The sequence below is a fragment of the Neovison vison genome, chromosome 6 (genome assembly GCF_020171115.1).
Source record: "Neovison vison isolate M4711 chromosome 6, ASM_NN_V1, whole genome shotgun sequence".
Lineage (NCBI taxonomy): Eukaryota > Metazoa > Chordata > Mammalia > Carnivora > Mustelidae > Neogale > Neogale vison.
This window is the reverse complement of record NC_058096.1, coordinates 221774750-221802552: the sequence shown is the minus strand read 5'-3', so window position 1 is coordinate 221802552 and position 27803 is coordinate 221774750. Positions and strand designations below refer to the sequence as shown.

At 58.9% G+C, this 27803-nt stretch overlaps 1 protein-coding gene across 1 annotated transcript; it reads left to right on the top strand.

Moving 5' to 3' along the window:
* The first annotated feature begins 170 nt into the window (after positions 1–170).
* On the top strand, positions 171–27501 carry ATCAY (ATCAY kinesin light chain interacting caytaxin). Its single transcript, XM_044254557.1, has 13 exons — positions 171–290; positions 2875–2992; positions 12743–12801; positions 15311–15532; positions 16741–16926; positions 17228–17330; positions 18163–18294; positions 18579–18665; positions 21114–21212; positions 21851–21886; positions 23074–23142; positions 24065–24097; positions 26358–27501. The coding sequence occupies exons 2-13, from the start codon at positions 2916–2918 to the stop codon at positions 26365–26367; spliced, it is 1113 nt and encodes a 370-aa protein (XP_044110492.1). The 5' UTR covers positions 171–290; positions 2875–2915; the 3' UTR covers positions 26368–27501.
* The last annotated feature ends 302 nt before the right edge of the window (positions 27502–27803 follow it).

Below are 27803 nucleotides of genomic sequence, written 5' to 3'. Positions count from 1 at the left end.
GGAGAAAACACCTCGGAGGCACGGTCCGCGGCGGCCGCAGGGGCCTCGAGCGCGGCCGGCCGAGGGGCCGCCGCCCGCTCGCTGCAGCCGTCCCCCACCTCCGGACGAAAGCGCCCACCTGCGCCGCCACGTTGCTCGGGTGACCTTCCCCGGGTGCGGAGTCCGCCCCTGCGCGCGTCCTCCTCGGATGCTCTGAAGGCCCGCGGACTGCGCTCCGAAGGCGAGGGGTGTCCGGCTGCCTCCGCGCCGGGCTCGCCTTTGTTTGCGCGTAACCGGCGGAGGCCTCCGAGGTGAGTCCCCTTTCCTTTCTCGCAGCCCTGCCGGGCGAGGTCTGTCCCGAGGTATCCGCGGCCGCAAAGCCCCTTCTGGCGGGTGGGGCGGGTGGGAGCGGGCGGGGAGCCGCGGTCTTGTGATTCTCCGGGTGGCCACACAGCCATGTCTCCCGGTGCCGGGGAAAAGCAGCCGCAGGCAACACACCCACAGTCCGCCTGCCGTGCCCACCGTGCACCTGCTCGGCGCAGGACTGCACCATTTTCAGGACGTGCTTAGAGATTAGGCTGATAAAACCCTCAGCCTCTCTCTGGGACGCTTCCTAAGAGACCGAGATGTACACGTCCCATCTCTGTGCGTTCCCTATTTATAACACCGTGAGCGGATTTGGAGGCAAAAAAAAAAAAAAAAAAGACTTGCTAGATGTGTACACAGAGGCTTGCCTATGGTGTGGGGAGGAAGGGAGAAGGCTGAGCCCTGATTCCTCCTTCCCCGTCTGAATTTGAATGTGACACACCGGTAATTCAACAGGCCCGAGCCGAGCCTCCTTCTCCATCCTCAAACGTGAAGTCGGGATCTTAGGACAGGCGTGTGCAGGGCCCACGGGGACCTACCACACCCCACATTGAGAGGATCGTGGGGCCGGCATGTGTGGCTCCAGGGTCCCGGCCGTGGGTGGGATTGGGGAGGGGGGGGGTTATGCTTCCTGGGGGCTGAGGTCACACCCGGCTCAGGATAAGGAAAACAGATGCAGAGACCTCGCTCTCCCCCGAAAGGAAATGAATTTCCATTGACCCGAACTTTCCCCTGCAGCAAGGTTCTGGGCGGCTGTTCTCGCCCCAGGCATAAGAAGAGATTTTTATTTTTCGTTTATTTATTTATTTATTTGATTTTTTTGGCGTATTGCGTCTTACTGTCCCTCCTCCATGAATGAATGACGACATTCAGAACGGTGACAAGAATCCAGTGGGAAACTCTCACCCAAGTGTGTGCGGCGGGGGGAGGGGGGCTGTCTAATTTTAGTTACCCCTCCCCCCCTGCCGGGCCTTCCCTCTTCCCTCTCCGGACCCCAACCCGGACCCGCAACCGCGAATGCAGACCCCGCCCACGGGGGCTGCTATCCGCGCCCAAACCCTTAGCCATGCACCGGCTCTGCAGGGGGGTAGGCTCTGCAGGGGGGTAGCCTCGGCAACTGGAAGTGGGGGGGCAGGGACGGGGCGGGGGAGGGGGGAAGGCTTAGGTGCTGGTGTGTGCGAGTAAGAACCCAGGAGCTGCTTGGAGGATGGGCGGCAAGGACACCGCGAGCCCTCTGTAGTGACTGTCAAGCCCAGCCCGAGTTCCCTTCCCGAACGTGCAATTAAGACAGGGCTTCTCCATCTCAGATCTACGGGCGGTTGGGACTGGATCATTCTTGGTCCTGAGGGGGGTGCATCTTGAGCCCCATGCGGTGTTGAGCAGCATCCCTGGGCTCCGGGCACTTGATCCAGTAACCCCCTCCCCAGGCTGGGACACCAAAATGCCTGTAAACATTGGCAAGTGTCTCCTGGGGGAAGGGGCGAGGGCAACATTATCTGCAATTGGAAGCCACTGGTTTCAAAGCGTGGAACCCATGGAGTTGACCAAGTTTAAGATCCTGGAATGTTATGTTCAAAAAGGTATTACATAAAGCTCCTTTCTAGTGCAACTTTTCGGTTTGCAGATGGGGCTGCTGAAGCTGGGAGGGGTGACCGGGGGAGTCACCATTCAGGGTGCTGCCTGTCTCCCCACCCGGTCCCCAGCTCCTCAGAAAAATAAAAAACAAAACTGTGTCTTGTGCTTAGTAAGAATTACGACCCCAGCTTCCAGCCCCAGTCTCTTTCCACGCTGCAGGCCCTAGTCCTGAGGTCGTGGGGTCGAGACCTGCTTCTTTGTTGGGGGTAAAGGAGCAGGGCAGGTAGCCTGGAGAAGGTAGAAGGGGGAGCTGGGGTCAACCCGGTCCTATTTGAAAGCATCTGCCCCAGGCCCCAGGGTGGTTCAGTCGGTTCAGCACTTGCCTTCGGCTCAGGTCATGATGCTGGAGTCCCAGGATGAGCCCCGCATCAGGCTCCCCGCTCGGTGGGGGGTCCGTTTCTCCCTCTGCCTCTCACCCCGCTTGTGCTCTCTCGCTCTTACGCTCGATCTCTCTCAAATAAATAAATAAAATTTTTAAAAAATCTTTAAAAAGACACAAAAAAAGAGTCCCCGCGAGGAAGTTTAAGTATATTAGTCACTAACACTTTAGTATAAATGATTTTAGTTGGATTTATTGCTTCCCAGTTTAAATCCACGGTAAGGGAGGGATGATGAGCCCTAAGGAGAACGGACTTCCGAGCTTCATAGCGAGGTGGGCTGACACCTGGTGACTCAGCCCCTCACCTGGGTTCAAATGCCAGACGCACGTGGTGGCCGTCAGCTCTCTACATCTCTGTTTTCTCACCTGGGACCTGGGGAAACCTCCTGGGGCTGGTCGGTGATTCAGTGTAATGAAGAATGCAACATTCTGCATGTTGATCGGACGGGCCGCATGTGGGTGGGGGTTGTCAGTACGATGACCGTCCAGTAAGGCTTCCGTTTGGCCGCCTTCAGGGTTCATCTCTGCTTCACGTCAGCGCCTCTCCTCGGTTCTCATGGGGACCACCGAAGCCACGCTCCGGATGGAAAACGTGGATGTGAAGGAAGAATGGCAGGACGAAGGTCTTCCCAGGTACGGCTTCTCTGTCTCCACATCCCACCTGTCGCATTTGGTGGGGGGATGCCCACCGCTGCTCTGAGCTGGGGTGCGGAGGACGCCGCCGGTGGATGGGGCCAGGCACATAACAAATATTTCCTGAATTTTTTAAGATTGATTCCTCACCCCGCCACCTCCACCAAAGCCCCCCAAAACCTCCCCATTCCCACGCTGTTTTAAGAGCTCTGAACATTCTTCGACAACCTTCTCACGACTGTTATATTCTCATACGTGTTCCCATGAATCCAGGTGTTACCACATTTTTTTTACCTGCGGCAGGCAGAGGGAGCTCATCCTACTCCTGCTTAAAACCCCTGCGGGCAGGGGCACCTGGGTGGCTCAGTGGGTTAAAGCCTCTGCCTTCAGCTCCGGTCATGATCCCAGGGTCCTGGGATCGAGTCCCGCATCGGGCTCTCTGCTCAGCAGGGAGCCTGCTTTCCCCTCTCTCTCTCTGCCTGCCTCTCTGCCTACTTGTGATCTCTCTCTGTCAAATAAATAAATAAAATCTTTAAAAAACAAAAAAACCCTGCGGGCAGAGGCCCTCCCCAGGGAAAATCCACGTTCAGCCCCCCTCCTTTTTCCATCTCCCCCACCACATCCCCTTCACGCCCCTCCAGTTCCAGAAGCTCCTTCCCATTCCTTCCTGGTGCTGACTATCAGACTTCGCACTGGCTGGTCCCTCTGCCTGGAATGCCCTTCCCAGACACCATGCTTCCCTTGCTTCCTTCAGATCTCGGCGCACAAGCCTCCCTCTTGGAGGGGACCCCTTGGGGCCATTCATCACCCAGTGGCTCCGTCCCTGAATGGTTTCCTTCCTAAACAGCAGCCCCCAAAGACATCCACACCCTAATCCCTGTGCCCTGGGAATGTTCCCTTGCACGGCAAAGTCACTCTGCAAACGTGATGAAGCTAAGGACCTCAAAGTGGGGACACGACCCTGAGCTGTCCCCATGTCATCGCGAGGGTGCTTCCGGAAGCTCGAAGGGAGAGCCTGTTTTCAAACCTTTCCCAGATTCTCCCTTCGAGCTTCCGGAAGGAACCGGCCCTGCCCACACCTTGCCTTCAGCCCCGTGAAGCAGATTTCGGACTCCCTCCACCCTCTGGAATCGTTCGAGAACGAATGTGTGCTGCCGTAAGCCACTAAGCACACATGGTGCTTCTTAGCCACAGGACGCTCGGCAAGTCTAATACCTTAAACACGTCACATAATTATCTTGTTGGTAGTGTTTCCCCCACCAGACACCCCCCCCACAGCTGGGGCGTTGGGTTGGATCGCCGTTGTAGGGCAGCAAGAGGACAGACCCCGGCGCACGGTGGGCGCTCAGTAGTTATCGCGCAAGTGGGGGACGGTCACGGGCAGGAATAAGACGCCGTGCGGGAAGGGAGCGGAGACACGTGAGCCACCAGGCCTCGTGTCCCTCTGTTTGCTCCTCGGGGCGGCGTGGGGTAACGTGCTTGGCACAGGCTCCCTTAATCCGATGGCGGGACCCTCGGCCCGCCTCCGTCCTTCCGTGACAGTGCACCGCAGGGGCTGATGCCCAGGAGCTCGTAATGTAACCCTCCCTCTGGGAAGGACGAGCCCAAGAGATGCCCGCGCGCACCCTGCAAAAGCACATGGGAAGAAGGTCTCCAGCTCCAGAAAATCCCAGCCGCTGAGGGGCTGAAGGCTTCCTTGTGCCTCAGTTTCCCTGTCTGTGAAGCAGGGACGTTAATCCCTCGCTCGCAGAGCCGTTGGGGGACCTGGCTGAGGCGCGCGGCACGAGGCGGCAGGGGTGGGCTCTCCACGTGAGGCAGGCCAGGGAGCGCACAGTCCCCCCTCGGACGGGGCCATCTCAGGGGGGCCTTGTTCATCCCGCTCCCTGCCCCTCCCCCCATGTAAAAGCCAGCCCCCCCCCAAGCCTTGCTAGAGGAATGGGGCAGCTGCGGATGTGAATTTCAAGTGAGTTTCTCCAGCTGCAGAGGGTCCCTCTCGGGCTTCAGTGGGCCAGTGTCTGCGACACAGTGGCCCCGCTGTGCAGCCCGGGGCGGGAGCCAGTCCTCAGCCGGGGCATCTGCCTTCCTCGCTCTGCAAGACGGGAGCGCGGCTCCTTGCTGGGGCAGCCGGGTGCCCGACCACAGAAGCTCTTCTGTCTGGTGCCCGACAGCCCGCAGTTCTGTTCCTTCCAGCTCAGTGATCCCTCCCCGGAGGCGTCATCCAGCTCGGGGTGGCTGAGGGCTGGCCCCGTGCCCACAGCCCCTCCTGCCACCATGACCTTGTACCATCTTTCTTCACCTCTGCCCCGGAGGGCAGCCCGGAGAGGATGCAGCTCGCTGCTTTGTATCTCCATTCTCTGTAAGGCTCTGCACCCACTGTGTGCCAGGCCCTGGGCAGGACACTGGGGACACACAGCAAACAAGACAAGACAGCCTTGTGGGGCATTCAGTCTGGGGCAGAAGCATGCTTTTCCCTTGTGAACTTATAAACTTATAAAACCAATATAAAACTGAAGCTGGGATCCTGGTAGCTGGGGGAATGCCTAGACCTGGGGGCCAGGGGTGTCTGACCAGGCTGGAGAGAGTAGAGAGGTGGGGGAGGGCACTGGTCCTAAGCTGTGAAGGATGAAGAAGGCTAGGGGTAGGGGCTGAGCATTCGAAGCTTAGAGAGCAGTGTGTGCAAAGGCCCTGAGGCCAGTGGAAGCAGGTTGAGGGATAGACGGAAAGCTGAGGGGGCATCTTGGCCAGCATCTCACAGCTAAGGAGAGGCAGGGACAGGGGTGGACAGATGCCTGACTGGTGCCTCAGTCTGCCCTTCCCTCCACAAGCAAGTGGCCATGGGTTTTGTTTGTAATTTTTTATTCTGATACAGTTCTAAACTTAGAATAAAAAATTACAAGAATGGTGTAAGGCATATCTGTAGACTCTTCCCCAGATTTGCCAATTAGAATTACACTCCCTTTGCTTTCTCCTTCCCTCCTATCTCTCTCCCCTTTCTGCGTCTCTCTCTGTCTCTCCCTCCCTCCTTGGTCTCTCTGCCCCTCTTCCTGTTTGTATCTCTCTGTCCCTGCCCGGGGCCATGCCAGAGCATTCTCTGTCCCCCAGCCCGACACACACAGACACACACACCCCAACCGTCCCAAACGTGTGTGGCCACTGTAGGTTCAGGGCATGAAGTGGTAGAGGTCTCTGAGCACCTCTGCGCCCTCCTCAGCTCTGCCCTTCTCTGTCCTGGGCTCCAGCCGAGCCGGCTCATGGCTTCTGGTCTCCTCCTCTGTCCCAGTCTGCTTAGGCCGACAAAACAGCGTTCCACTGATAATTACGGTCGCACCTTGCTGGAGGCAGGAAGTCAGGTCAGGGGGCCCGGCAGGGTTGGGCTCAGTGAGGGCTCTTTTCCGGGCTTGTAGACGGCTGCCCTCTGGCCGTGGCCTTTCCTCTGTGCTCACTCCTGTGCAGAGAGATCACTCCTGTCGCTCCCCCTTCTTATAAAGCACAGCCTGATGGCATCAAGGCCCCCTTTGTGAGCTCCTTTAACCTGACTGCCTCTTAAAGGCCTGACTCCAAATGAATCACATTGGGGTTTGGTCCTTCAGTAGGTGAATTTGGGTGTGGGGGCGGGGAACGTGATTTAGTCTGTTACCTCCTCTTTGCAAAGACACAGCCCGACTGCGGGGTGTGAGTTGGGTGGGGGCGGGGCTGTGGTGCCCCCCCAAGGCCTGGGGATCCTCCCTGAGGCTGTGGTGTGTGTGGGGGGAACTGGAGAGGGACGAAGAGACAAGAGTGTTGGACCTTACAGAGAAGGCACAATGGCACATCTGTCCGGACATCTAGAAACCACCAAAGTGGCCAACGAGTAACCTTTTAGACCTCTCTGTTTCCCTGCGCTGGGCTTTGGGGGTGTCGTGCTGTGAGACCCCAACATTGTCAGCCCAGTCTCGAGCCTCGGAAAAGCCTCCCTCCACCCAGGAAGAGACTGTGTGTTTGTTGCGCACCAGAAACGGCCTCGGGCCGGCAGAGACGGAGGCTCACCAGCCCCCGAGGGGAGACTGAGGCAGCAGTGCCCAAGCGTGATGCCCTCCAAGTCCTGGAGCACAGGCAGGGCGGGGGGCGTGGTCAAAGTTCATCTCCAATTCCCTTGTCTCACGCCATGAAAATCCAAAGCCAGAAGCTGGAATGTGAGGGTGGACTTGAGCCAGGAACCGCCTGTGAGGTCTGCACTGTTGAGCCACAGAGACGCTCCAAATTGCTGGTGCTCCCGCTGGTCCTCCCCAGTACTCACAGATGTACCCTCACCCAGTGTGTCTGGGTGCTTCTCTGAGGGCCGGGCCCGTGACTCCCCAAAGCAAGATAGGAAGAGGCACGGCACGTCCTTGCAGGAGGCCAACAGAGAAAGCAGGACGCAGCACTCTGGACCGAGGGGTGAGAGGTGCAAAGGCACTGGGGCATAGGAGGCCTTGGTGTGGTAGGGCATGCCACGCCGGAGCCCAGCTAGGTGGCAGGAATGGGGTGGAGGGCTCCCAGATGTCGTGGGCTGGAGGGGTGCCGGTCAGAGATCTGGATTCCACGCTGCGGGATGCATGGGACAACAGAGCTGGGTCCTAGAGGCTAGAAATCCAAAGTCAAGGTGTCACCAAGGCCCTGCTCCCTCTTAAAGGCCTCCTTTAAGGGGACGCTCCTTCCCGCCTCTCTCAGCTTCTGGGCGGCCTACAATCCTGGGCCTTCCCCGCAGTCTGTCTCGTCCTCACATGGCCCCATCCCTGCGTCTGCGTCCAAATTCCCTGGTTCTCATCCACACGCCGCTCACCAGATTTAGGGCCCCGGTAATCCAGGATGACCTCTTTGTACCATAATTACGTCTGGAGCGGGCCGCCCTCCATCCCCTCCCCTCCCCTTTATCCCCTCCCCCCATGACCCCTCCCCCTCCCCCATCCTCCAGCCCCTCCCCCCCCACCCCACTGGCCCCTTTCTGATCTGTTCCTTGTTCTCTCCAAGCTCATTCCCACCTCAGAACCTCTGCCCAAATGGAGTGTCCTTGTCCCGGGCTTCCAACGCTGCCAGCCTCCTGCTTTCAGGGCCCGTTCAAGTCACCTCCTCAAAGATGCCTTCCCTGACTGCCCACCACTGCACCTCCTTTCCTCCCCCCTTCTTCTCGCTTATTTGTGTCGAATATCACCCTCGGCTTCCTTCATCTATTGGTTTACTCCATCGTTCTCTTTCTTTCCTCCAGTATCTGTCAGCGTCCCTGCAAAGTTTTTCATTTTCTACATATATGATATACATTACTACATATATGATCTATATTACTCATCATATTTATGTTAAAAGTTATACAATAATTACATAACATGTCATATTATATATTTATATAGAAACTACTTGGGGCACCTCGGTGGCTCAGTGAAGCATCTGCCTTCGGCTCAGGTCGTGATCTCGGGGTCCTGGGATCAAGTCCTGCATCAGGCTCCCGACTCGGTGGGGAGCCTACTTCTCCCTCTGCCTCTGCCTGCCTCTCTGCCTACTTGTGGCTTTCTCTCTGTCAAATCAATAAGTTAAACACCTTAAAAAAAAAAAAAACAGAAATTATTTATATTTGTGTTACTGCATTTGTTAATTTACCATTCTTTGTTAACATATACTATTATTGTATTTTTATGTTACATGTACAATTATGTGCAATACATATAATCATATATATAATTATATGTATATTTTATATGTAATATATAGGATGTATTATACATTTTCTATATTATTTTGCACATGAATATGTATCTTTATCTTTATTTTGAAAGAGGGAGCAGGGCGAGGGCAGAGGGAGAGAGAGAGACCCCCCGCTGAGCACGGAGGCCCCCGCGGGACTCCATCTCAGGGCCCCCGGATCATGACCTGAGTCGAAATCAAGAGCCGGACGCTTCACCAACTGAGCTGCCCCGGCGCCCTGAGGACATATATTTTCCATGCCATGACTTACTCCAAGGCAGCGGCTCACAGCTTGCGGGGACCGGTGTGTCTGAAATGCCCAGGGCAGGCTGGGGTCGCCGGTGGTAGTGAGGTCAAAGCTGCTACTTCCTCAGGGAGACTTTGACGTCTTTCGGTGGCAGGAGACCCGCCTTGTCCAGCGTAGTGTCTTTCCCTTGGCGTCCCAGGATGGGGGATGTCCGTCTACCGGGCGTCTTGACAGCAGCCCCTGGGGTGGTCCATTGACTCACTGTTCCTGCAGCCTGGCCGGGGTGTCTGTCCTCGCTCTGCTCGGGATGGGGATGTAGCCCGGAGCCCCGACACCCAACATGCCTTTGTTAGTTGAGTGGAAAGGAAGGGCTAGTTCCGTTCCCATTTTACAGATGCAGAAAACCGGCTCAGCGGAAAGGGTGCCACCCACACGCGTCACCCTGGAGAGTGGCAGAGCGGGAGTGTGCTTCCAGGCTCTCTCAGACACCTGCTCCGCCTCCCTGGGGCCTCAGTTTCCCCGTCTGCACGAAGCAGCTAGATGCTTTCCCCACCTTGACCTTTCCGCTGTCACCGGGCCACCTTCTGCTAGGTTGTGGCCGACGTGTGGTTTACAGTGGACCTGTCCAGGGTGGGGTGGCTGCATCACATCCGGATAGGAAACGGACAGCCCGGGCTGCAAAACTGTGCCGCTTCCCTCCGGCAGGGGGAGACGGGGGACAGGACGAGGGCTCCCAGGCTGGTGGATTTTTTCCCTGACGTCCCCACTGGGGTCGGTGCACGTGCGCCGAACAAGCACCAGAGGGCGGTAGAGAGCAACGACTGGCACCAGCTCCGCCCGCGGGTTGTAACTCCTCCCCTCCCCCCGGGGAGGGGTCGGGGAGGGGTCGGGGAGGTCAGAGGCCAGCCTCAGTTTCCTCCTCTGCGCAGTGGGCTCCTCCGTGCCTCCTAGGGGTGCTGTGAGGAGCGGGTGTGAACATCCCCAGCCGGCCCGCCGCGGGCGCCCTGCCCGCGCGGTAAGTTCGAGTCCAGCTCGCCCCGCACGGGGGTCGCAGCCCGAGACGGCGGTGGGCGCCCGGCCGGCGGTGGACAGGCCCGTAGGGAGCCGGAACCACATGCCAGCACCCAGGGGCGCTGCCCGCCATCCCCTCCCGGCGCGTGGTTACCACTCACAGACGGCAGGGCCGTGGCTGAAAAAAGACAGAAATCCCAAATGTGTGTGGCTCGTCTCTGATCCGACAGCAAAGTCAAGTGTCTTCCAGGGCGGCGGGGCCTCCGCCGTCAGTGCGCCGTCTGGGGAAAGCTGGCAGGTGGCAGGTGTGTTTCTGGGCTCTGGGGTCCTGGGCTCCGTGGGTCACTCCCGTGGAGCTGCAGACCAGCCAGAGCGGCAGGGACTCGCCTCGGGCGTGTCTGCTTTGTCGGCCTCTTCTGACCTCATTCCAAGCTTGTTCTTCTTTTTTTAAAATTTTATTTAATATTTGACAGAGAGAGCGAGCGAGCGTGAGCAGAAGCAGGGGGAGGGGCAGAGAGAGAAGCAGGTGCCCCGCTGAGCAGCAGTTGTGCGCACACAACTCAGTTGCCTTTGGTACATTTACGATGTTCAGCGGCTCTCACCTCTGCTGAGTTCCCGAACATTCCACCTCCCCAGAATGAAACCTTGTCCCCCTTGGGAGCCACTTGTCACCCCCCAGCCCCCAGCCCCCACAAGCCCCCTTCACGTCCCATCTGTGGAGGAGCCTGGTCTGGGCGTGTCACACGCATGGGCTCAGACCCCGCGTGGCCTCCTGTGTCTGGTTCCCTCCCTGTGCGTCGTGGGCTCGGGGTCGGGTCCCAGGGCCGCGCGTGGGGGCGCCTCGCTCCTGCTGGGGCCCGGTGACCTGCCCGCGCGTGGGGGACCCACCACGTGTATCTGTGCATCTGTCAGTGGACATTTGGGGTGCTTCCACGTTTTGGCTGCTGTGACTCCCGTCGCTGTGAACACTGGGGTGTGAGCCTTCGTGTGGTCGCGTGTCGTCCCTTCCTGCGGGACTTTCCAGTGCGGCCGTTTGACCTGCGTGCGAACAGAGCGAGGTCCCATCTGTCCCTTACCCCCTAGACCCCCTGCACCTGGGGGGGTAGTGTTTGCTCAAGGAACCCTAGATGTTTGAGGAGTGGGAGGAAGGCGAGCAGAAGAGGGAGAAGCAAACCAACCCCGTGCCCAGAGGAACAGGTTCTCCAAAGGGAAGGAACTCTCCTGCTGAGTGTCCCAGGTGAGGCAGCGCTTCCCCGGGCCAGCACGGCCTGCTGGAGCCGCTGGGCTTTGCAAAAGTCCTGCCTCCAACCCAGTATTTCCCAGGAGCAAAGGACCCGCAGCGTGTGGGTCAAACTCCGGCAGCACGGGAGCTGTTGCTCCCCAAAGGGGCCCGGGTATCAGACAGGAAAAAAAAAAGGTCTTATTTTGGGGCACCTGCGTGGCTCAGTCGGGTGAGCGGCCGACCTCTGCTTTCGGCTCAGGTCATGGTCTCAGGGAAGTGAGACTGAGCCCCCCGTCGGGCTCCCTGCTCAGTGCAGGGTCTGCTTGTCCCTCGCCTCTGCTCACGCCCCTGCTCGCTCGCTCTGCCTCTCTCTCAAATAAATAAATAAATAAATAAAATCTTTAAAAAAGGTCTTCTTTTGCAAATCCACACTCAGCCGAGGATTAAAGGGATACAAATGCATAGTTGGTGGCATTATTTAAAAAAGAAAAACACTTGCCCTTTTAGGGGTCTTAGATTTACAGGGACACCTGGGTGGCTCAGTCTAACTCGATCTTGGTTTAAATTATCGTCTCCGGGTTCAGAAGGTCGAGCCCGGCGTCAGGCTCCACGCGTAGCGGGCGCTCTGCTTCCCTCCCTCTGCCCCTCCCCCGAACCCTAGTGTCTCTCTAAATAAATGAATAAAGGGAAGAAGTTTTGGAATTACAGAAAAGTTGCAAAAATATTACAGAAAGTTTCCATATATTCTGTATTTGGCTTGTCCTGGGATTCACGTCTTGCGTTAGAAGGCTGCCTCTGTTACAAGTAATAGAGCCACATGGATGCGTTCTCAGTAAGCAAACTCCACAATTTATTCCGATTTCCTCAGTTTCCCCCAGCGTCCCTTTTCCGTCTCAGGACCCTGTCCCCGGCTCCCACGTGACAGAGTCGTCACGTCTCCTTGGGCTCCTCCGGGCTGGGACTGTTTCTCAGACTTCCCTGGTTTTTGGGCGCCCCTTGATGGTGGCGCGGGGGACGGGGCAGGGGTTTGGTAGGAAGCCCCTTCCCTGGATTTGTCTGGGGCTTTTCTCATGGTGGGACCTGGGTGGGGGGATGGGTTTGGGGAGGAAGATCCCCGAGTCCAGTGTCCTTCTCCTGACGCCATCTGTCGGATCTGACAGATGTATTCTGTCGCTCCAACCGTTCCGGCGCTGACCACGGCGAGCTCTTTTGGCTGATGGTCGTGTTTCCTCGACAGCTTTTTGCCGCATTTAGTAGCCAAAATTCGTCGGAGACCCAACTCGGCAGGGTGCCCCCCCCCCCGGAAAGCGCTGCGTCTGTTCCAAAGAGACATTGTGACCCTGCATGAGACCCTCTTTCTTTCTGGGTTTTGGCTTTCTGCCTCCAAAAGGAGGACAGAACAGCCTGATGTCCACGAGACGACCTGAAGGGAGCCCTCCGGCTCTCATGTGTTACGATCTTCCGGCCGATGACCAGTACGTTCCGTCCCCGTGACTCCCCAGAACTAACCGAGTCTTCGCTGTTTGCTCCCTGTGCTCCGGTGGCGGATGTCTGCGCTCGGCGGGGTCTGCAGGCCACTCCCAGAAGAGACAGGGATGGACCCTCTCGGCAGCCCCACGGAAGACACGTCCCGTAAGTGTCCCCCCAAGCGTGCGGCAGCGGGCGCGCTATTTCCAGATCTCGCTCTGCCTGAGGCTGAGACTATAGCCGGTCAGAGGCCATGCCTCCCAGGCAGAGTGTCAGGGAGGGGGGCGGCTTCTGCTCAGAGGCCTGGAGGGAAAACAGCCAGTGTGGGTGAGAGACGTGTGGGCCCGGTCACGAAGCTGGCACGTGGTGTTGCTGTGTGTCCTTGAGCTGGTTGCTCAGCCTCTCTGTGCCTCTGAGTGCTTATCTGTTAAATTCAGGTAGTGAGCTTCCTGCAGAAAGGGGCATGTAAGGATTTAAGGAGATGACATGTATAAAGTGCCTAGGGGTTACCCAGCACAGTCAGTCTTGGGAAGGCTCTGTTGCCCTAAGCACTCAGGAAGGCTCAGGGCTCTGAGGTTCCAGACCCCAGAATTCGGAGATAGGGGGTCCAGGGTAGCGAGAGGAACTTCCCTGAACATGTGTTCTCCTCCGTGCCATCTGTTCAGAGTCTTGCTGGAGGCCCCCCTTCTGCCTGCATCTCCCCTGTGTGGCTCACCATGGCGCCCAACTTTTCAGAGGAAAGACTGACCAGAGAGGGACAGCCACATCCCCAACAGCACACAGCACTAAGAGCCAGATCTGCCTATGAACCAGAGACAGGGACCAGCTTGTCCTAGTTCTCTGGGGCACCCTAGAGGACCAGTCCTCCTTCTGACCTGAGCACCAGGCTCTGCCTGCTGTTGTCATATCCCCAGATCTTGGGTTCATCCCCTTTCGACCCTGTCTCCTACTTCTGTACAGTGAGGGCTGCGTCATAACATACCCCCCTTCCTAGGTATGGCTGGCTGAATAAGAGCCTCCAAAGATATCCAGATCCTAATCCTGGAATCTGCGAATGTGCCCTCGCATGGCTAAAGGGACTTTGCCGATGAGATTTATTTAGTACAGGAGATGGAGAGGACGTGCTGGTTAATTTTATGTGTCCAATTTTATGTGGCTGGGCCACAGTACCCAGAGATGTGGTCAAGCATTATTCTAGATGTTTCCCCAGAGAGTCACTTTTTTCATGAGATTAACACATAGATGAGTGAATGCTGAGTAAAGCAGATTGCACCATAATGTGGGTGGGCTGCATCTAATCAGTTGAGGGATGTTAAGAGGCAGAAGACTCAGGTGTGATTCATCCCGGGACAAAATCCCTCTTCAGCTGTGAACGTGCAACACCCAACAGCTTCTCTACTTCCAAAATACGATGATGGGACAGGTCAGGCATAAATAGCCTCATTCCAAAAAGGAGAAATGGGAAGGAAGAAAAGGATCATCCGTACCAGCGAGTCCGAAGCTTGGCAGGACATACTTTGTTAGGCTTTTTTTTTTTTTTTTTAAGTGCAAATTCTATTGGATTTTAAGGCTGGAGTACAACGCTCTTTGGCTCAGTGCTCTTTCCTGCAGGCCCGCGGGGGGCATCGCCACTGCCTAGCTTCCCTGCTGGGGGAGAGTGTTGTGTGGACACCCCAGGCTCCCTGCCACCGGGCTGTGACCCGCAGCTCTACCCGCTCAGGGAGCAGGAGCCCCGTTTCCAGCTTAGGGCTGGAGAAATTGAAAGAAAAAAGAAAAGCGAGGAAGCTCGTGCATTTACTCACGGACCGCTGAACGTGGGCTCTCCCACAGGCTCCTTTACCTCGTGCTCGCTGTCCACCAGTGAAGCTGGGGGTGACTTCCCAAGGTCTCTGGGAAGGTAGACTCTTTCCCTCTGGCTGGCTTGGGGACTGCGGGTCGGGGGCCCTGTCCTCGAACAGAAGGTAACCTCCATCCCCCCCGTGGGGCCAGCTCTCCGCAGCTCGCTGTGGGATCCGCTCTAACCCCTGGGAGGCAGCCAGGGTGGAGAGGGACGTCATTTTCACAAGGAGACCAGAGTCCCAGCTAGGACTGTCCAGGAGAAAGCAGCTCAAACCACTCATGGTGACCATCCTGACCAGCTCCGGAGAGATCTGGAAGGACCCGCCCCCTCCGGGCCTCAGTTTGCTCACCTGCTAAAGGGGGTAATAACAGAACTCCCCTCACATGGGTCTTGCCAAGTTGCAACCTGAGAGCACTTCGCAGAGGGCCTGGCCCACGTGGCGTGGTCCGTGTTGGTCATTAAAAAGATGAACATCATGGGGAGGTAACAGGTAGCACAGGGGGCGCTCTCTGCTGCCGTATCCAGAGGCAACAGCGCTCGTGGATACTGGTGGGTCCAGAGCGGGGAAGGCTGCCCCGGGGGCTGGTCCGCGGCCGTCCACGTGACCCTGACCCGACTCCCCCCGCATTGAGTCCCATCCGGCAGCCAGAGAGGCGACGTGTGTGCAGGGTAGAATGTTGCAGCCTTGAACCCTGCCTGCCCCCAAGGATGGCCTCTGACTTCTCACCATTCCACACGATGGGGCGGAGCTCTCGCCAGGTCAGGAGACGGGGAGGGGGACAAAGAAAGAAGAAGCGACAATGATTTCATCTCATTTTCCTGTTTTCCCAACAGCCCCTCCCAACACGTTGAACTTCAACGGAGCTCATCGGAAGCGGAAGACGCTGGTCGCCCCGGAGATCAACATCTCCCTGGACCAGAGCGAGGGCTCCCTGCTGTCTGACGACTTCCTGGACACCCCTGACGACCTGGACATCAACGTGGACGACATCGAGACCCCGGACGAGACGGACTCGCTGGAGTTTCTGGGGAACGGCAACGAGCTGGAGTGGGAAGGTGAGGCCCGGGCCGCTTCCTCCATGCCCTCGGGTTGGGCCGGGGCCACCAACCGCGGCTCCCCGAGCAGAGCCCAGAGCGTGCGTCCCCTGCTGCGACGCCCCACGCATTTCTCTGGTGGACTTGCGGGGTTTTCGTGGCTTTCGCGTGGTTCTCAAATGTGACCGAGGACCTTCACTTCGAGGACCGAGTCCGAAGTGAAGGGTTTCCCACCGATGGCACAGGTGTGTGGGGGGACAATTTGTGCAGGAGCAGGTCCCGACGGAGGGGCCGGGAGGGTGGCGGGGATGTGGCGGGAGAGGTGGCGTCCGGCTGGCAGGAGGACAGTCGCTAGACAACACGTGCATGAGCTCGTCGCTGTGGGTCGCCGACGCTAAGAGGGAAGTACGGTGAGGGGCTGGGACAGGGCGAGGGGTGCGGGGGTCTCGCCTGAGGGGCGGTCCTGCCCCAGGGGTCACGGGGCCATGTCTGGGAATGTCTGGGGCTGTCACACTGGGAATGCCCCGGCATTGAGTGGGGGGTCCAGGAGACCCGCTCAGCAGCCAGGATGCCCCGAGTTTTCTGCAGTGCCAAGAGGGAGAAGAATTAGTGTTACCAGTTTGTTTGTTTATTTTTAAAAGATTTTATTTATTTCTTTGATGGGGGCGGGGCAGTGGGGAGAGAGAAAGCAGGAGCAGGAAGGAGGGGCGGAGGCAGAGGGAGAAGCAGGCTCCCCGCTAAGCAGGGAGCCCGATACGGGGCTTGATCCCAGGACCTTGGGATCATGACCCGAGCTGAAGGCAGACGCTTCACTGACGGAGCCCCCCGGGCGCCCCCAGTGTTACCTCTTTAGGTGTTTACTGGAATTCAGCCACGCCCAGCACAGGGCTTCCCGTGCTGGGGGTTTCCATCACTGCTCCCACCTCCCTGTGCATTACGGGTGTTCGGAGGCTCTGAGTTCAAAACCAAGAGAGTATTCTGCAAGGCCAGCCAAGGGGGAGCCCCAGAGGGCTTCCTGGAGGAGGCAGCATTCGGGCTGAGCCATGGAGGGAGAGTAGGAGGGGCAAACGGACAAGCAGGGCCTCTGGGCAGGGAGAAGCACATGGCCTAGTGTCACGGGAGAAAGATGAGGGTCACACGTCCACCGGCAGCAGGGGAGAGGGAACCAGGCAGGAGGACAAAAGGTCTGGACTCAGGCATCCCTTATGCTCACCCTGGCCTCCTTCCAGATGACACCCCCGTGGCTGCCGCCAAGAACATGCCCGGGGACAGCGCAGACCTGTTTGGGGACGGTGCAGCGGAGGACGGCAGTGCCGCCAATGGGCGCCTGTGGAGGACGGTGATCATCGGAGAACAGGAACACCGAATCGACCTGCACATGATCCGGCCCTACATGAGGGTAGTGACCCACGGAGGTGAGAGCGCAGCCCTCGGGCTCCTCCCGGCTCCTGCCAGCCAACTGCAGGTCATCAGAGGCCCTCTGTGGACCTCAGTCTCTTCATCTGAGCCGTAGGGATGTTAAGTCTCTGGGGCGGGGACTCGGGGCAGGCAGGGACAGGCTGGGTGCACTCAGGGGTTTGCTGGCTCCCCCAGCCAAGGTGCTGAGACTCGGAGCTGTACCCTCTGGGAAGGGGTCTGGCTGGCGAGGAGGTGGGGGCCTGGCTAGAGCAGGGTCCAGCTCAGAGCGCCAGCCACACCCTGGCCGCCTCTCCCCAGGGTACTACGGCGAAGGTCTCAACGCCATCATCGTGTTTGCCGCCTGCTTCCTCCCGGACAGCAGCTCCCCCGACTACCACTACATCATGGAGAACCTCTTCTTGTAAGTGGCCCCCAACCCCGCTCCGGCCCACGCCCACGGTTCCCTCAGCAGCCGGAATGGGCCATCATCACCCCCAGCCTCGGGGGCCCAGCGCTTCCTACGGGAACACAGAATCCATGCTCAGCAGGGCCTGGGGGGAGGGGCTGTGGCTGCTCAGGCTACAGGGGCAGCACCTGAGATCACCGGGCCAGGGACCCCCGGGTGAAACTGCGGGATGACAGACACCAACACCAGTCCTGGCCGGTCACAGAAGGGGCTCCGTGATCACGATCACTTCTATGTGCGTTCTTAGGAAGATTCCCTTCTTACCCGGTGGGGCTGGGGTGCCGGCTGGTTCAGAGGATGACCGGTCAGAGCAGGAAGAGGCCCCAGGAACCAGGGAGCCCTCCCCTCCCCCCACCCCACCCCACCCCATCTGGCTTACAGGTGGGGAGGTAGACCCTGAGCCAGAGGAAAGGATTTTTCTAAAATCACTCAGGGAGGGTGGAGGCAGGGACAGGCCGGAGACCCCTCCCATCTGTGCACTGGGCTGTCCAGTGGGGGGTGCGCGTTCCCTGGGCTGTACCCAGGACTGTGAGACCCCTCCCCACTGTCCGGATTCCCAGAGATACTGATGAGCTCATGCCTGTTAAACACGTGGTGCCTAATAAGCGTGCCATAGGGTAGAGAGTGGTTCTATGCGCTATGGTTCTGCACACGGACACTGATGTTGGGGGCAGGGTCTAGGATGGCCAGGCGCATGCAAGCATGTGCCCCAGGGGTTGCGTTGTGGGGGGCGGGGGCTCCCTAACTCTGCCCCCGTCTCCGTGCCCCCCCCAACCCCCGTGAGCAGGTACGTCATCAGCAGCCTAGAGCTGCTGGTGGCCGAGGATTACATGATCGTCTACCTGAACGGCGCCACGCCCCGCCGCAGGATGCCGGGCATCGGCTGGCTGAAGAAGTGTTACCAGATGATCGACAGGAGGTCCGTGCGCGCCGGGCTGCGGGGCGCCCCGGGGTCCCCTGGGAGGCGGCGCGGTCCTCCCCCCGCCCGCGGAGGACCACAGTGGGTGGTGGGAACCGGGAGATGGTTCGGGAGTGGGAGGTGGATGGGGACTAGACGTCAGGGCGGCCGTCCACAGGCGGGGCGCAGGGCCGCGGTCACAGCCCGCGACCCCCCACCCGGAAAACCTGCAGTCAGCGGGGAGCACCGGGGAGGCAGCACCTGTTAGCTCCGCCCTCCCCGGGGCCTTTCCTCTGCCCCCCCAGATTGCGGAAAAACCTGAAGTCGCTCATCATCGTGCACCCGTCCTGGTTCATCCGCACCGTGCTGGCCATCTCCCGCCCCTTCATCAGGTAACCGCCGCCCCCGCACCGGCCCCTCCGGGTCGTGCGCGTCCCCTGTTGTCATCTGTGTTGGGCAGCTGCTCTGCGCCGACTGTATTATTGCTTTTTTGTTTCAAGATTTTATTTATCAGAAAGAGCGCGTGCGCACAAGCAGGGGGAGCATCAGGCAGAGGGAAGGAGAAGCGGGCTCCCCGCTGAGCCGGCATCCCTCCCCCAATCCGGACCCTGGGAATAGGACCTGGCGCTTTAACCGCCTGAGCTACCCAGGCGCCCCTGTGCTGTTGCTGTAAACCGTTTCCAGTCCCATGTGTTGTTATTAAGGGAGGAACACAGGAAAAACACTAGCAGGCAGCCCTCCCCTAGTAAGTGCCGGAAACCTTTTCACGTTTACAACCACCCCCTGAGGGGCTGATGCTGTCGCGATCCCATGGCACGGGCGAGGGAACTGGGGCTCAGAAGGGTCACAGGACCCAGCCAGGGTCGTGCAGCTAGGTCACTAGCCCACCCCAGCCGCCCAGAAGTGAGTCCCTCTCCGTCCACCCCAACGTCTGCGCGGGGATCCTGAGGACGCCAGGAGGGTCCGAGCCCCTCCCGACAATAATGTCACCAACGGGATATGCTGGGTGGCCCTCGAGAGCACCTCAGCTGTGACGATTCCCTGCAAGGACTCACAGAACGCAGAGCTGTTACCGTTTGCCACCGAGACAGGACACAGAGGGAAGGTGGCCAAGGACAAAGGTGTCCCCTCCCACCGGCGGGTCGCCAAAGCCCTCAATCGTCCCTGTGATGATGTGTGACGATAACAGAGGAAGGACCTTGCTCTCCTAGGTTTTCACCAGGGTTTAGCCCCCTGCCCCACGGTGGAGTCTCGTGGAATCTCGCTTCCTTCTTTGCAGCGGGTGGGGCTTGAGCGCCCCAGCGGGCCAGTTGACCCTTTATCGCACCATGTAAAGCCCCCGATGTGCACATCCAGTAAAACAAAATCAGTGTGAAACGCCCCCAGTTAATCACATAAACCCGATATTTAACTTACCATGATTCAAAGCATTGAATCAAACTGAGATCCTTTAAGGAGCGCCCGGCTGGCGTGAGCCGTGGAGCACGGGTCCAGCTCTCGACCTCACGGTTGTGAGTTCGAGCCCCACCTGGGGCGCAGAGATCGCTTACGTAAATAAACCTAAAAAGAAAGAAAAAGACCCTTCACGTCCACATTCCCAGGCAGTGACGTGTGATGAGCTTGAGGGAGGGTCCACCCTCGGGAAGCCTCTCCCTCTCAGCGTAAACACTTTGCCCCTCGCCCCGGTGTGGAGTTCTGCCTTCTGGGGGTCCCCCCGCCCCCACCTGTGAGACAGGAGGCTGGCCCCATAGGCCGACAGAGCCTTGTCACCACGGGGAGTCGGACATCCGTGTCCGAGGAGCGCGGCACCAGGTGGCCGCAGCCGGACTTTCTGCCCTTATTCCTAGCCTGGCGCTTGGAGCAGCAGGTGCGGGCTCTGCACACCCTAAAACCCTTACTCACAAATCAGCTCGGTCCACCCTAGGGGAGGGCTGCCTGCTAGTGTTTTTCCTGTGTTCCTCCCTTAATAACAACACATGGGACTGGAAACGGTTTACAGCAACAGCACAGGGGCGCCTGGGTAGCTCAGGCGGTTAAAGCGCCAGGTCCTAGACCCAGGGTCCGGATTGGGGGCGGGGTGCCCGGGCCGGGCAGTGTGGACACGATTCTTGCCTGTCTGAGGCTCAGTCCCTGCCTGCGGGCCCTTCTTGTGACAACAGGAGAGAGACCCCGGGCTCCAAAAATAACCGGGTTGGTTTCTCTTTTTATTAAAAAGTGTTTAGAACTGCACGAAAGCAGTTGCTGCTGCTCCCCCCACCGCACACGGCCACGTGGTGACTCTCCGTGGGGAACGTCTGTCGCGCCTAATCAGTCACCAGCGGCCTTCCCCTGACCGACACCATGAACGGTGTAATTCATCACGTGCCTCCCTTCGCATCGGCCGCGGGAAAGCCAAGCCGAAGTTTTATCTCATCCCTACAAATAGATAGGAAGCTCCGTAGCACACTTTGGTAGATGCTGGGCTCTGTCTTACGTTTCTTTTTATACTGTTGCTCGATGACTTTTATTTTCTGTAGGGCTGTATTCTCCAAGTCTTCTGAGAGAAATTGTTTGACCTTGAAAAAAAAAAAAAGCATATACTGCATCGTACCAAACTTGGGTTTAATTAAATCTTTAAAAAATAATAGTAACCGGGAGTTCAAAGCAGCAGCTGGTGACAAAGCTCAGCAGGGACCCTGCCCTTGACCCTGGGTGCTGCTCTGTCCATCCCACAAGGGCCGGGGGTAGAGGCTAGCCTGGGCAGGGACAGAGGTTTGATGGAAGGTGCTGGGGCACCCCTGCCGGCCGGCGCTCCTTCCGGGCCTGGGCTGCAGACCTCTCCCTCCTCCTCCTCCTGCCAGCGTCAAATTCATCAACAAGATCCAGTACGTGCACAGCCTAGAAGATCTGGAACAGCTCATCCCCATGGAACACGTGCAAATCCCGGAGTGCGTGCTACAGTGAGTGTCCCATCTGTCGTGTGAGTGTCCCTGCCCCCACGCCCCACGCCCCTCCCCCTGGGGTCCCGCACGTGAGCGGCCACGTGGTCCCTTGAGCCACGGCCCACAGTTTGTTTTACCAATAAAGTTTTATCGGCACAGCCACACCCATCCATGGACAGATCTGCTGTGGCTGCTTCTGAGCTACATCTGAATGAGTAGTCGTGGCTGAAACTGGCCTTCAAACTGGAGAATATCGACTCTCCACCCTTTTATAAGAGGACGGCCCTGCCGCGGGGTCATGTGAGCGATGGTGCTGCTCTCTAATGGCGCCGTGTAGTTGCTGGGGCTGAATCAGGGCAAAAAAATAAAACATAAAAATCTGCTGAGTTATTTCTACCAGATGTTGGAATATGCCAGCAAGACAGGTACTCCCTGCTCCGTGGGGGTGGGGGGCTGGGGGCTTGTCCAGCTGCTGCAGGAGACGGAACAAAGACCATCAGACTGTCCTCTGTGGCCGTCTCTCGGCTCCGACGCCCGGCATGTAGTTCAGTCCTGAGATTGTTTCTCCGTTCCCGAGAGGAAAGGGAGTCCCCGGGCAGCACGTCGAGGGGGGGAGGAGGGCCGCGTCTGATGCATTTTTACGTTCTCTCTTCCAGGTACGAGGAGGAGAGGCTCAAGGCCAGGAGAGAGAGGTCTGTGCGGGGGGGGGGGGGGGGGGGGGGGGGGGGCAGTCATGTCGGGGGCGGGGTCAGGGCTGGGGCTGGGCCCACAGTGAGGGGGCAGCTGGTGGCCTTGTCTCAACGGGGACCAGTGGGGTCAGGGCTGGGGCTGGGCCCACAGTGAGGGGGCAGCTGGTGGCCTTGTCTCAACGGGGACCAATCACACACACACGCGCGCGCATGCGCGCACGTCCTTGTTGGGGGCTTTGAATCAGACCGGGGTTCCAATCCAGCCTCCCCCACTGGTTTCCCGGGTCCGTTTTCCTCCGTAGCATAACCGTGAATGGTGGTCTCAGGACCTCCGGGTTATTGCACCCCCACCCCCCAGAGCAGGGCCGGGCCGGGCCAGGATTCCGGACAGCATCTTACAGCCTGAGGATCCAAGGCTCAGAGAGGGCAAGGCACCTGCCCAAGGCCACACAGCAAGTCTCGGAGAGGGTTGGGGCTCTCTCTCATGGCTAGGCCCTTGCCTGCCTCGGGGAAGCAGGTGGCTAAGACAGAGTCCCGGTCCAGAGGGTCCTCGAAAGGCCAAGGAGAGGGACACCTCAGCGGGTAAGGAGAGCGGGCCCTGCGGCGGGGTGAGTGAGGCGGGCGAACGAGCCCCGCCAGGAGGAGAGGCGTGGTGGCCTCCCGCGGGGTCGTTTGATAAGGACAAGCCGTGGGGCTGCACGGAGGGAGGCCGGCCGGCCGAGGGCAGGCGGGACGCCCCAGCCGCACCAGCCCGAGCCCTCTCCTCCTCTCCCCTCCCCCGCCCGCCGCCCTTCGGTCGCTCTCAGGGCTTCGCTGTAGTAAAATACACAGCACAGGAAGCTCCCCGTCTCCGGCTCTCTCTGTCCCTGTCTCCCCGAGGGCTGCCCCCTGGCCTCCCACGCCTTAGCCAAGGAGGGAGCAGAGGCCAGCCCCGCAAGCCGGAGTCCGGGCACAGGGCGACCGCGTCCGCGGTACGAGGGTGCGAGGTGTCTGGGACGGCGAGCTGGGACCCACGTTCGGGGTCTCTCCTGCCCGTCGTGCCCCCACTTGCACCCCCTTCCCCAGGGCTGCCTCTGCCGTCAGCAACCCGCGGGGGATCCCTGCACCCTCGGGGGCCTTCCACGCCTGCCCTCAGGGGCCTCGGTGGGCCACGCAGGCTGGTCACCCTCGCGGTCTCCCTGTGTCCCCAGCGCCCGGCCGCCCGAGGTCGTCCTGCCCGGGTCCGAGGAGAAGCCCGAGGCCGCTTCGGCAGAGGACAGGTGAGTGAGCGGGTGACCGCGGGCGAGGCGGCCGGTGAGAGTGACTACAGCACGGTCGTGACCGACACTGAGAACGCCGCGGCGGTGGCCGGCATGAGTGGGTGCTCGGAGGCGGGGTCCCTCCCCCGTCCAGCCCGGGCCGGCCCCACAGGGACACCCACAGAGGCCAGCAGTTCCACTGAAACGAACAGTCGCGGCGCTGGGCGGGCTCCGTCCCACCCTGGGACTCTTGATCTCGGGGCTGTGAGTTCGAGCCTCATGTTAGGCGTAGAGAAAACCTAAAATAAAATCTTTAAAAATAAATAAACAGGGACGCCTGGGTGGCTCAGTGGGTTGGGCCTCTGCCTTCGGCTCAGGTCATGATCTCAGGGTCCTGGGATCGAGCCCCGCATCGGGCTCTCTGCTCAGCAGGGAGCCTGCTTCCCCCTCTCTCTGCCTGCCTCTCTGCCTGCTTGTGATCTCTCTCTGTCAAATAAATAAAATCTTTTAAAAATAAATAAATTAAGTAAACTCACTAACTAACTAACAGCTGGTAAGATGTAAAAGCCTTCTCCCGGGGCTTCTTCCGTTTTTTAAGTGCACATTCCGGGGACCTTTGGGGCACGGGCAAAGCTGTGCACCCGCACCCGTGTCTATGTCCAGAATGTCCCGTCACTGCAGAGGGGACCCCACACCCATTAAGCTGTTGCTCCCATGCCCCCCTTTTCTTTTTTCACACCCAGCAAATGCCCCTGCAAATCCTCTGGCACCTCGCCCTGGCGCGGTGGAAAGCCCAGCCTGGCTCGGGGCCCTCCCTCTCCCCACCACCCAGCTCTGCCCCGGCCGGCATCTGGCCCTCCGTGTCCTGCTCTCGTGGGGCTCACGGCCGGATGCCGAGGCTCCCCAGATGGGCAAATCGTGCTAAGACGTCTCTCTTCCACAGGTCTGCTCCGGGCACAGAAGACCAGGAGACCAGGTGAGTGGGAAGCAAAGCTTTCTTGGTGTCTGCTTGTCCCGATGTCCCGGTGGAGATGTCCCCACTGCGGGAGAATGGCCCCACGATTCACTGGGGCCGAGGGCCGCTGTACCAGGGAGCCAGAGAGGCATCGGCTCCCGGGACTCTGGGGTCTCCGCTGCAGCAGGCAGCCTGTCCCTGCACACCTCCAGGGGACACCATCACCATGAGGCCCCAGAGCTAAGCCACGTGCGCCCTGACTGAGACCCCCACCTGCAACCAGGTCCCGTAAAGCCTGGGCTACTTTTTTTTTTTTTTTAATTTTTTTATTTATTTACTTGATAGACAGAGAGAGATCACAAGTAGGCAGAGAGGCAGGCAGAGAGAGAGGGGGAAGCAGGCTCCCCGCTGAGCAGAGAGCCCGATGTGGGGCTCGATCCCAGGACCCTGAGATCATGACCTGAGCCGAAGGCAGCGGCTTAAACCACTGAGCCACCCAGGCGCCCCCCTGGGCTACTTATTTTTAATTTTAATTTTAATTTTAAGCAGGCTCCAATGAGCCCACCATGGAGCTTGAACCCCCAACCCTGAGACCGAGCGTCCTGTGCTCTACGGACTGAGCCAGCTGGGCACCCCAAGCCCAGGCTTTCCTACTCCGCCACGGGGACACCGTTGGCCCGCGGCCTGTCCCAGGGTCCCCACCAGCTCCAGCTCCTGCATGGGGGGGTCATGGAGACCACCCCCAGGTTCAGCTTTGCTGGATGGACCCACAGAACTCGGCGAAGCTGTAGTACTTAAAATTGTGGTTGGTTGGGGATTTTAGAAAATTTTTTTTAAAGATTTTACTCATTTATTTGAGAGAGAGAGGAGCATGTGCACACAAGCAGGGGGAGCGGCAGGCAGAGGCAGAGGGGGAAGCAGGCTCCCCGCCGAGCAGGGAGTCCGATTCCAGGACCCCAGGATCTGACCTGAGCCGAGGACAGACGCTTCACCGACGGAACCCCCCAGGTGCCCCACAATTGTGGTTTAATGCAGTGGAGGGAGCATCAGCAGTGAGCGACGGTGTGTGACGCCAGGGCCCGGAGACACTAGGGGTGAACCTCCGGCTGTCGCCTGCCGGGGACTTACCAGACAGACCCCGGTTCTCCCAGCAGCCTGTGGCGATACGCAGGACATGCTTCCAATCAGAGACTCCCCCACGTCTTGGTGTCCAGGGCATTTGTGGGGGCAGTCCCTTAGGCATGGCTAATCACCCCCCAGAGGTCGGGCTGATCCCCACCCCCCCAAATCACACTGTCAGCACGGACTCTCTCCCACGACCCAAGGTCCCCAGGTAAACAGAGACCCTCTTGCCTGGCTGGGCACTCCAAGGACTGGGTTACCTCCCAGGATCTGGGACTCAGCCGGCTACCCCTTCCTTTGGAATGTGCAGTGTTAAGGGCTAATCCTTGACCACACCCTCTCCCCCAAATCTGGGACATGGCCGAACCATCCACCTTAATACCCCCAACTCGACCCAGGAAGCCCCAAGCGGAGAGAGAAACATCGAACATGGTCTTCGACCAGCACCGCCCTGGGCAGGCTGAGTGGAAACGTGTTCTCAGTGCATCCCCGAGACCGTCTCAAGCCCTGTCCTCCGGGGTGGGGGCTCCGTCCACACTCACAGAACAGGCAAGGAAGTCACGCACCATGAGAGAAAGCCAGCGGATACAGCAAACGGCAGAGTCAGGCCCTCCTGGGAAGCATCAGGAAGGGTTGGTGAACTAAAGATGTGTAAACCTATTAAAGACAGGAGCACCAGGGTGGCCGGGTCGGGGAAGCGTCCGACTCTTGATCTCGGCTCAGGTCATGATCTTGGGGTCAGGAGATCGAGCCCCGCATCGGGCTCCTTGCTCGGCACAGGGTCTGCGTGTCCCTCTCCTTCCCCCTCTGGCGCTCCCCTTCCCCTTTCTCTCTCTGCAAATGAATAAATAAAATCTTCAAACATAAAATAAAGACACAAAAGAAGAAACTGTAGGAAACAACGGATGGATGGACAGACGGACAGAGGGTAGGTGCGCAGATGGCGGATGGAGGTTTGAAGGACAAAGGGCTGCTTTGAAACCTCCCTCTGGTCTGACCAGAGGCGCCGGCCCCAGGCCCGTTCTGCTACGGGGCGGAGAGAGTCGGGGGCAGGCAGCAGTACCGCTCTTTGCGCCGAGGACCCCAACGCCGGGTTCCACGCACGGCCGCGGCTTGAAAAGCAGTAATAATGACCTGACCTGTGTTTATCCTTCTCTAGCCTGTCCTGAGGTGACAAGAACACAGAGAAGGACAAGAAAGAAGATTCCAGATGCCAAGAAACCTCTGTCAGACGCCCTCTGGCCCTGGACCTCATCCCCGCCTCGTCCCACGTCCCCGTCTTGGGAGGATGTCCGTCTCCTCCGCCCGTCTCTGAAACCCAGCATCCTTTTTAGCTGCTTGAAATTTTTTTTTTTTTAAACAACGCAGTATTCGTGTGTTCCAGAAAGGACCTGGCTCTCAGCCCTCCGCCCTTCCACGCCCGTGAGCTCACAGCCGAGGGCAAGCAGCTCAGGGCGCAGCCCGGGTGTCCTGGACGGCTTCAGAGTCCCCTCCCACTGCACACAGTCCCAACTCGAGACCCTTCTCTTGCTTGTCAGCGGGCCCACGTTGGAGCCACCGATGCCCACCAGCTCCCTGGCCGGATCTGGACTCGTTCTTGTGCCTTTTCTCCTAGAACAGCCCCTGCCACTCTGGGCATCAGGCTTGGAAGCTCCGCCCCCAGCAGTGCCGTGCCCCGGGGACCTCCCGTCATTCCACCTCGTGGGTTTTCATCTGACCGGCTTCCCCCCCTCCGTCTCATACAGCACTCCCCTTCTTTGGGAGCATCAGAGCCTGCAGCAGCAATGAGCTGTTAGTAATTATCACCCCTCCCTTTCTAGAACATTCTCAAGCCCATCTAACATGGATGCCACACCCCAGGGCAGTCCTGGTCAATACCTCCTACTGAGGGAGTGGTATCCCCACTTGCCTGGTCCCCCCCAGTGCAGGGTTGGGATGTACCCCTCAGGCTCCCGCCAAAGGCAATGGGCTCTGAACTGCAGGAAGGAAGATACAGGGTATTACAGGTTTGGGTAGTTGGAAGTGCACTTGGGAAAGGAAGTCCCTGTGGCCTGGAAGCTGTGGGGACTCGTGTCAAAGGAGGACAATTCACCTTGGACAAAAGACAGACTTTTCTGACGTAGCCCAAACAACGGTCAGGCGGCTGGTTGAGGTAGTGAGTTCCCCATCCGTGGAGGCATTTAAGAGGACGGTGGGAAGTGCTTGCAAACTGTGGTCCTGTGCAGTCCCCTCCGATCTTTGAGTCTCTATTTATATAAATCTCAGTGATCGTCGACGGGGAACCTTCTCCAGGCCCCTCCTGGCTCTGTAGCCGGCTTCTTAGCAGCCAAGATTGTGCTGAGTGTGAGGTTCTCGGCCTCAGTGGCCAACTCAAATGCTTCTCGACCTGGGACGCTGGTGTTTGGGGGTAATTCCAAGGACGGGAGGGAGCCAGTGGTGGTTGGTGCTGAGGGAAAAGAATGCCCAGCGTTTTGCTGCACGGGAGAGGGTCCTGCCCTGCGCATCCAGGAACTGACCCACTGCGAACCCCGGGGAACACTGGGGAACTGCCCCCCGTGTTGGAAAATGCCGAGTTTCTGGGCAAGATTAGGCCTGCATCTTCTGG